Source organism: Amphiura filiformis, chromosome 6, assembly GCF_039555335.1.
Source record: "Amphiura filiformis chromosome 6, Afil_fr2py, whole genome shotgun sequence".
Lineage (NCBI taxonomy): Eukaryota > Metazoa > Echinodermata > Ophiuroidea > Amphilepidida > Amphiuridae > Amphiura > Amphiura filiformis.
In genome coordinates, this window is record NC_092633.1 from 44,951,514 (window position 1) to 44,961,294 (window position 9,781).

General features: G+C 36.0%; 1 protein-coding gene across 1 annotated transcript in view; it reads right to left on the bottom strand.

The window, feature by feature from the left end:
• LOC140155478 (transcription factor Sp9-like) overlaps window positions 1–8,432 on the bottom strand; it is a 61,493-nt gene extending 53,061 nt beyond the window's left edge. The window contains exon 1 of the mRNA XM_072178341.1: window positions 7,764–8,432. Within this exon, the coding sequence (XP_072034442.1) occupies window positions 7,764–7,784 (21 nt within the window). The 5' untranslated portion in view covers window positions 7,785–8,432. The remainder of the gene's footprint in view (window positions 1–7,763) is intronic.
• Between the last annotated feature and the right edge of the window lie 1,349 nt (window positions 8,433–9,781).

Below are 9,781 nucleotides of genomic sequence, written 5' to 3' on the forward strand. Positions count from 1 at the left end.
AAAACATAGGTGCTCTTGGTACAAATTAGTTCAATGTTTTCTAAGATGAGTTTTCGGGTGACAATTAGGAAAACATTAGGCCTATTTTGCAAATATTTAAGTCAGTGGGTGACAGTTGCTTTTATCATGAAAGTCGATGTGAAACATTTACTGACAGAAAATGAGAGGTCTTTGGACATGTTGGTTGAGAAATCTCAGTGTAATAGCATTGTTGAAAATTATGAGAGATCTTTGTCAGTGTCTGCGTAAGAGCGCATGCCTCTTCAGGTATGCCTTGCCTAAATATTAGGCGTAGATCCTAGGGGGGATCCAATACTTCGACATGGGGGATATAGTCCATACAATCACCCCCCCCCCCATGTTGACGCCTGCATGTGGGTTTCTGACCAAATTAACCTTATGTTTGGCCATTTTCGCCTAAAATGTGCATGCCCATTTTTGCGCCGCGCATGTATTCCACTTTTGAACTATATTTGACCAGTTTATGCCAAACTTTTCGCGCGCATTTCAACCATAAAATTATTTTGTCGCTAAAAGGTGCTGCATTCACTATACTTCAAGATTTTTTTTCCAAAAGCTCATCTCCCCAATGTCAAAAAGAAATCTTCGCCACTGTCTGATTTAAAATTGTTAAATTGGTTCCAAGTATTATATAAGATTAGTTCATGCCAGGTGTTGTTAGGCAATATATTTCTAAACAGCCAATCACAACGCCTATCAAAGTGTTCTTAGCTGTGCAAAAACGTTTTAACATCATCAATTCCTCTATATTTTTATATCCCAGCCACCCAAGTAACTGCCGACGTAGCAAATTGTTCAAACAAAAACCAATCATCCAAAAATCATCAACCAGAAATGTCTACATAAGGCTGGGAAAATTGCGTACATTTGTCACTATATTTGGTACCTTATTGGTCAAATTAGGCTCTCCTAGCCGTGTGCATATTCTCATATTTCCAGCAATGATATCGATTATTCTAGTTTATTACTAATCGCTGTAAAATTCAAACTGATAGACGTTACCATTACTAGAGACCAAAGTTCGTGTGATATAGCTATATTTCAGATTTAGCTGCAATGCTTACACCACGAGAGGATGAGAGTACTAATTCAAACAAAATATCTTTAACCAGCTGTGTGCACATAGGTACACCGTACCAACATTGAAATTTCAAATTTGATCAAATTTAATCAATTCCCTCTTTTAGGTAGAAACCTCCTATTATACAATAATACTGAATGATGTCCTCCGTATCTGTTCTTTGTATAACATGTAAGCAGCATCTGTTTCAGGTCGAGAATCTAGTTCATAAAAACTGAACTGATTCACCTAATCTTTGAAGGAGTTCAGGTACTGCCTCCAACGGATTAAACATGTTAACATGGGATCTTTAAAATGTTTTAGTTGATTTCTTTATCATTGATGATCAGATCTGACTGTCCTATATATAAACGCATACATCTTATGAACGATTACCCAAATTAAACCGGGTTTTTGGTGATTTAGATAATTCATAAACTGCCTCTATTTGTGTTAACCCTATGAGAACTACCTGCCGATTGGCCAAAAAGAAGTTTTAATTATCAATTGGACCAATCAGCAATATTGTTAGAATAATTTCACCACGCAAAAAAATTAGGGTGAATTATTTGCAAAGCTCCATTCTGATTGGGGATTAAAATGAAGATATCATGTAATTGACCAATCAGAGGCAATGTTAGATCGGCAGGGGGTTAAAGTATGTCAACAATGATACTAGAAGCACGCAGTTGTTGCACGTAGTTTGGCATGTCAAATGTTATCTGTAACACTGACATTTTTGGAGCTAAAGATGGAAGTGGGTATATAGACCAGGATCTATGGGTTTGAATGTTAGTCGTAATGTTTTCTCCTCTATAAACGGAATTGACTCGTTATCCTCATAATGTAGTACTTTCCGCCTAGTCTTCCTGAACTTTTGTGATTTTTAGGTCACCCTGATGAAACATCTGATACTAACTTACCGTTCATAACACACTCAATAGGAATACTTAGCTCGATAGATAATGTATATCGGATTGAGATAGACAGACAGAAATGCTAGAATAGACAGATTGATGACTATTAAAATAGCCCAACTGCTGAATGTACAATTATATTGTCCTAGTTTGATACAAAGGAACAAATAACAAAGAATTGAGAAATACAGCAAACGTATCTAGTAAGTATGTTAATGCTCTGCATGCTAGCCATGCGCTTCAACGGAAAAAGTTCAAGTTTTGAAATATTTTCTCAAAATATCAAGAGCTATCTTAAGAACTACTGAACCAATACTAGGCTTGTTTGTACTCATTTTAATGCATTTTTCATGCTGATTCCAAATATGGTCATGAAAAGTTACATTTCTGAAATTTTTGAATTTTTAAATTTTTTTTGAAACATGTCGTCTGCAGTCGACACCCGCGTGAAGAGAGTTAAGGAGAGGGATATTGTACATTTTTGTGTATGTATTATATCTTTAAAACTATTTGGTAAAAACCATTGCCAATAACTTTGATCATGTTGATGATTTATGCGATTGCACCGTAGAATTGGAATGTGAATATTTCAAATGTTGTACTCTGATGTGCAGGATGTATAATGTCATTGAAGGTAACCAAACATTTGATTGTAGATTGGTTAAAGTATACATTTGACAATGATTTGCAATGTTGCTTCCTGAGGTTCCAGATATAGACTTATTTCATAGAAACACACGACGTAGTGTTTTGGTTTTTCCTTCCAACACAAATGAACATATTTGATACATTAGAAAACAATAATTATGATTGCAAACATTCAATAGTCTGTTTATCTTAATGTGAGGTAGCAAGGAAATTAATATCACATGTTTGGTCACGGTAATCACAATGAGATGCTTAGCCATGATACCATAATCAATCAATAAGATAAAAATGAAGATCCAAGTTTAAAAGATATAGTTTTAAGCAATTTGAACATGTAAAACAACTGATTTCAGGTCCATTGAATCTTAATTTATGGCCTATATTGAAATAGCAAATATCACATTACATATCTGTGATTTTACAAAAGCGATCATCCCATGTCCCCTCCCTTTCCCTTTTCCTGTAAGTTCAACCGAGTTAACAAGTCAACAAGCATTGTAACTAAAACATGATACATAGACTTTATAGAAGATAAAAGAAAAAAGCGTCACGGAACCCATCAACAAGATATGAAGCGGATTTCAAACATGGTTTATGTTAGACAAATTTCTCATCTTTGGTTAATAAATGTTTCACATTGAAATGTTTCAATATCTTCCTGATAATAATCCTGTTTCCTCGCCTAGAGTGCCCCGCCTACATCGTCTTTGTCTGATTCCCCCATCATTTCTATCAGCAATTAGACAGGTGCATGTAAGAAACCCTTACACCCCCTTTCCTCCTATTTCTTCTGTTTTCCTACTATATTTTACTCCAATATAGATGACCTAATTTTATGATACACTTGTATTGTAATGGTTGCAGGGATACTGCATGCTTATTATTAGACAAAAAACAAACAACGCAGTATAAACTGACATCATAATTTCCATTGATGATATTGTCCGGATTGTAACAACATTTTTACTTGCGTCACTTCCTGTGGTATATATGTCAAAGGTTCAGAGAAAGTTTATCAAATTCACACGCAACTTCAGCTAGCTATTATCCACAATGATGACAAAAATGATGGTAAACACTCTATTTAGCAAGAGTTATGCTCATAGTAAATCAAAAGGCACAACATATTAACAGTAACATAAGTAAACATGCTTCTTGTGATGATGATCAGGATCATCGAAGAACAATAAAGTTTTGCAAATGGCTTTCCTAATATGACCCTTTGTTGTAGTTGATTAAGGCGTGTATCAACAAGTTACATCTCATTTCACATTTCTATAAGTCATTTCTTCTCGGTAAGTACCATTGAATTTATTCTGTTTCTATTGTCACACGGAGAAACAAAGCAATATTTCGCAGAGACAAAAACATATCTTTCAATACTTGACGGATATACATTCAATGTTCTTCAGGGATGACAGTGCCAAAGGTAAAGATATCTGAAAGTGAGCTGAAATCGTGATTTTTGACATATTTTTCCCTAAAGATTCATTTCCTGAAATAAGATTCCATTTCCTGATCTCTGGAAATTTCCTGAGAATCTTTGATTCCTGCTTCTCGGGGCGATGTACTTTTGGCATATAAGAGGTATATAATCTTAAAAAGGTTCAGGCTAGTTGGTTAAGATAACTTTACAGTATTGAGTTATTGTTAACACACTTCTGCGGATCATTATGTCAGTCAGGAGTGATACGACACTTTCTCTCGTCTATTACACAACAATGAATAATCAAAGTTAATATTGAGTTAGATACGTCCTCACCCAATGACACATAAACATGATACATCTTCAGATTCTTGAAACAGGGCAGAGTATTCCCCCTCCTACAAACACTTATAATGCTTTCCCAAGGGTACTTCTACGGCTATTTTACATACAAAACTAACTAGCTCTATCGATCTGAATATCTTATTTTGGAATTATATGTCAAATTTCTGAATTATGGATAGTAGATATAAGTATCGTTTTTCATATTAAAAGCCAATACCTTATGATGCCGTTTCTGGGGGCATATGTGTGTGCATTTTGTGGCGTGCAGTCTTAAAGATGTTGTGACATGGAGATTATGAATCACATACAGCTGGATGGATGGAAAGAAAGAGAGAGAGAGAAAGAAAAAATGTAAGAGTGAAAGAGACGGAGTGTGTGACAGCGTTGAGTCAATGCGCATCTAGTTTGCAATGATCTCTTGAGGTGTATCGTGCGTTGAATGAGTATTTTGTGTAGTGATTACAAGTATTGCCCAGTCAACCTCAAGGATGAATTCGATGGCAGACACCACTTCTTGTAAATCTCATCATCGCTTGTATACATGAATCTTTAGCGTTAACCGCGTACACCTGAATTGCCGACAACATATCTTGTCAAAGGCCATGAGTGTTTGATTGAATTTAGTGTAATGCTGGAGGGTTTGCATGGGCCGGTCGGAAGAAAATGTACATAAAAAAGGAATTGTTGGAACAAATTGTGTTAAGGCAGTGTCGAATTTGAGGCAGGGCCTCCATGTAACCAATCCATTGCCAAATACTATCGGATCTGTCTCTCTTATATCGACTACTCCTCCATTAAATTGACTGATTACACATAGTGTTTATTTTGTAATATACAGCTGTTTATACTACAGAATGTACCCTGATAATTAAATCATTGTCGACAAGCCACGGATTTGATTGAAATGTACACACATAGAACGTACCTGGCGGTGCAAAGGCTATGCGTTTTTTGGGGGGAAAGGCTGGGACACAGTCCCAAACTGTAGATCGATAGATTGCCGTGTCGAGAACAGCCTTTACGCTGCCAGCATATGCACACCCCTACAAGGAACTGTCGCAAAATATCAACACTAGCTAAATGCTCGTGGGCGCTTTACTGTGTTAAGTTCACAAGCAGGAGATACTGGGGAGGCAACTGTGTAAACAGATTGTAATTATTCACATTTACAATGACAACTTGGCAAATTTTGCCTCAGTCATATATCCTCAAATCATGAGCTCAACCATAGAATACTAACGGTGTGTCGTTGACATATTAATATGCTCTACTTTTCTTACATTTTATTACAACCTTGATCAGCTATTCAGCTTCATGCAGCATGTTAACGTTCAGACTCGACTTTTGGCGAGTCAAGTTTTTATGTTATCAAATCATATAAGTGCAACATTTTCATGATTTTAGTATTGAATGAGCTATGACATGTCCAAGTGTTTGCCTGTAGAGTTTTTCTTAAGCATCATTTTACCAGCGTATAACCTGGAGCACCCTTGGCACGAACACCGAGCTTGACCCTCCAAAACCCATATAAGCCGTGTGCTTTAAACGCTCAAACAATTCGAACGGTTTCCCAAGCCGATGATTGTGTTAGCCCATTATCACACACACTCGTATTTGAGAGTATTGTCGCAGCGATTCCCTAAAGATGTAGTTTTTTCTTGAAAAAACTATAGTTTACACAAAACCTATGAGTAAAAGTTCACACTAACTTAATCGTACTTATTTTGAAATGAAGAAAGTATGCAAGCAAATGCTCAGTTTCAATATAACATTAATCTTCAGTGCCTCCAGAAACGAGGGTAACTTGTAAGTCACACTTTGAACCCGTGCACCATTCATCTCTGTACCCAAAAGCGAAGGTGTTTGGAGATTTGAATGAGTAACATAACATGAATTGATTGGGACTAAACAAACAATTTGTCAAATGAAATCTGTTTCTTTTCTGAAATCTTTTAGAGAAAAACATTGAATAGTGGGCAAATGCCCAGCAATATATCGCTAATAGTTGCGTAGAATAGAATTCTGAGTATTACAATTGGTGGTGATTTATCATACTAAGACCAATGTGACAAATCGGTCTACATATCATAAAAATGATAATAGTATCTATAAATGCATCAAAGAAACTCCAATATGATATCAACACAAGGAAATAAACACGTTCAATTGAAATATAATGATCAAATGAGCGTTTGCTAGTTATTATTAACTAATTAAGGTATAACTGAAAAGCCATTTTTGCGCATAGCAACTATCCTCTTTTTGGTTGGTGCTCATTTCTTGTTTGCAAACAAGCTAAAAACTATGTACCACATTACGCCATACCAACTGATTTGAATTCAGAAACATTGCTGCAACGACTAACCGCTGCATTGATAGTACATGTAGTTTCGAATTCTCACATTATTTAGTTGAAGCGTATGCAGTTTGAGTGATTCCTTCATGCTTATTTCATTGGGATCGCTATTACCAGGGATATGATTGCCTTGAAGATAGGCAGGGGGAAAAGAGCAAAGCGCTGCGAGCAGTTGTATAGGTGAGTGTAATCACACGCAATTTACAGCTTGCTAAATTAGGTTTTTACATTCATCTCACCGTTAACTAGACAAATAAATTGAAACAAATTTTTGACTATATTGATCGTGTGAAGTAAAAAAGCCGCAATTAGCGTGCTGTGATTTTTTCCGAGGAATTCTATTTTCATGATTATAGTCATTTCGTGCTAGTAGTAGTAGTATCATGTGTTAATTTTGAATATGATTTAGGGTTCCGAATTCGACAGTCCTTATAACCAACGATACATTGGGATGGTATTGCTTACTATTGTTTTGAAAAACGCGGTTATTTGGGAATGCGATATAGCAACATCTCGCTGAAAAAAGAATAGCAACTTTGATTGACTATTTTACAAGACAAACTGAATGAACCAACTAAGGTCAAAATATGACGAGTTAATACTAAAATACTAATAACTAAAAGTATTTAATCTTATTGTTTTAGGCTAATTGTAATACTTTGTTAACCAGAAAATACGTTATTCAAGGTCACTTAGATAGGGAAGTGTATCATTGTATTTATGAGAAGCACTTTGGACCTATATAGCAAAAAGTCTTTAAATTACTATGGTAAAACAATTTATTCAAAATATAAAATAATGAACATTATACTAGTTATACAATTTTGCGAACAAGTTTAAAACCATTCAGTCTATTCTAATTCACATAGATTTAATGGTATTAATATTGGCAATTCCGCGATATCAGTAACTCAGTTGTATTAACAGGACTTCATCATTTGCACCATTATTTCAAGCATTATTAGTAGATAAAGAAAGATGTAAACTTACCCCGTGAAACGCTGCTTGCATGGGGATAACCCGGAAAAGTTAATGGGTAGTGCCGCGCTCCTGCGCACTTGAGGCCTGGTCCCAGCGATGTATGGTCAGCCTAATCAATCCTCGCAAAAACTATCTCCTTGATAAGGGTAGTGGTAAAAACTGAAAAGACGATTCATGAAGCTGACGAACACTCAGGTGAAGGACACGGCAGATTTGAGATGATGCGTCCCTATAAAACCTCCTCTTTGGTTGAGCCTATCTAACATAGGTAAAAAGAAGTAGATGTTTTTAGCTGGTGGTTTACCCGGGGCGGATACGGTATGCAGTAGGGCTGCGTGAAAGTCCCTGCCTTTGCTGACTAGGGTCGTTCGGTAGTTAGGTGGCGTATGTTCGTCCCAGTGATTGCTCGGAGCGGAGACGTTGAAATGATTAGCTCCTCCCCTCCTCGCCTATAATTACAACTCTTTTGACTTTGTAGCACCGACCATGAATATACCGATTTGGTTTGTGGCCGTCTGCCCCTGTGGCACCAACTTTTCATAGGGAGATGGAAAAGGCCCTGTCATATCGTTATCACTTTATATAATATAATATACTATGGAATAAAAAGCTAATTCATTGTTAGTATAAGCAGAGATAAGGGATTCATGGAACCAGCAGAAAGGGAGTTGCAATACTTTGCGCTTCATGTCCTCAGTTTACACCTTTCTTGTGACCACTTTTACATCTTTACATATCTTGGAAGCAAAACTGTAAAACCAGAAATCGTTCATTTATTCATTTCATTATGAAAATAAAAGTAAAAAAGTTCATGGGGAAGAAAAACCACAAGTTGAACATATGATTACATTTTCTGCATGACTTATACTTCACAAGATGCCATAAAAGGGGTTTTACCATCACGTACAATGGCAACACGGCGTTAAGGCATTAGGTGACGCCCGTCAACCCACACCAGCCTCCCATATCACGGCACATAACAACATATATAAACTATTGAGGGCGCTAGGTCATATCTTTCCCGGACGTATCTGAACAGTTACTCTGCTGACATTTTCAGTCATTTTGTCGAATTGCAAAATTGTATAACTATCTAATAAGTGTTTTTGCATTACTTGACATATTTTCATACAATAAATTACTCTTTGAAGTAATGTTGAAAGCATAAAATTTTCAAAAGAAGAAGTGAAATATGCCGAGTAGTTAGGCACGTTAACTAATAAAATATCTATCTGTCCACGGATGTTGAGTTAAAACACAGAGATTATGTTTCACCTGACCAGCATGTAGGCAAACAATGGATCAAGGACACACAGTGTCAGATGATCAAACGAAAAATATGTATAATGCGTAAAGAACGAGGCAAAATTCAAACAATATACAATAACGATATCAATTAGCTTACTATCGGACGTGATGTACATGTTTATTATTGTGTGGATGAGGTGCAAATATAGGCTATTATTATGTTTGAAATGAAATAGCGTGAACTTTCTGGTATGGGGAGGGGGGGGGTCATTGGGTATAAAAGTTTGAAAGGGGGTCGTTTGGTATAGAATTTTGTAACATAAAATGGTCTTCGGGTAGTAAATTTCCCGCAAAATATGGAGCAAAATTATATTTTTGTTCCAAATTTTCCAAATTTACAATACACATTAAGAGTGAAAACTGCACTGTGTAGTGAAATGTAATAAAATCTAATATATAAGTATCATCAAATCTATTTTAAAGCTTTACTACCACAGGGGAAGTACAACACCCTCGATCTAATATTCACGGTATAATACTACAAACACAAAGGTGTATTGCTGTGTGACGGTATCATAGAAATATATATCACAATTACTGTAACTATGTTATTTCTCTCTGTAAACAACTACAGACGTCGAAAAAGGTTCAAGTTAAATTGCTCTTAACTACAGGATATGTATGTAGACTTAGAGATCAGTAATAAGATTTAAGGTGAATTTGGACAGGAAAAAGCCGAGCTTATCTGTTAATACTACAATGCTGAGATGCAATCCTCA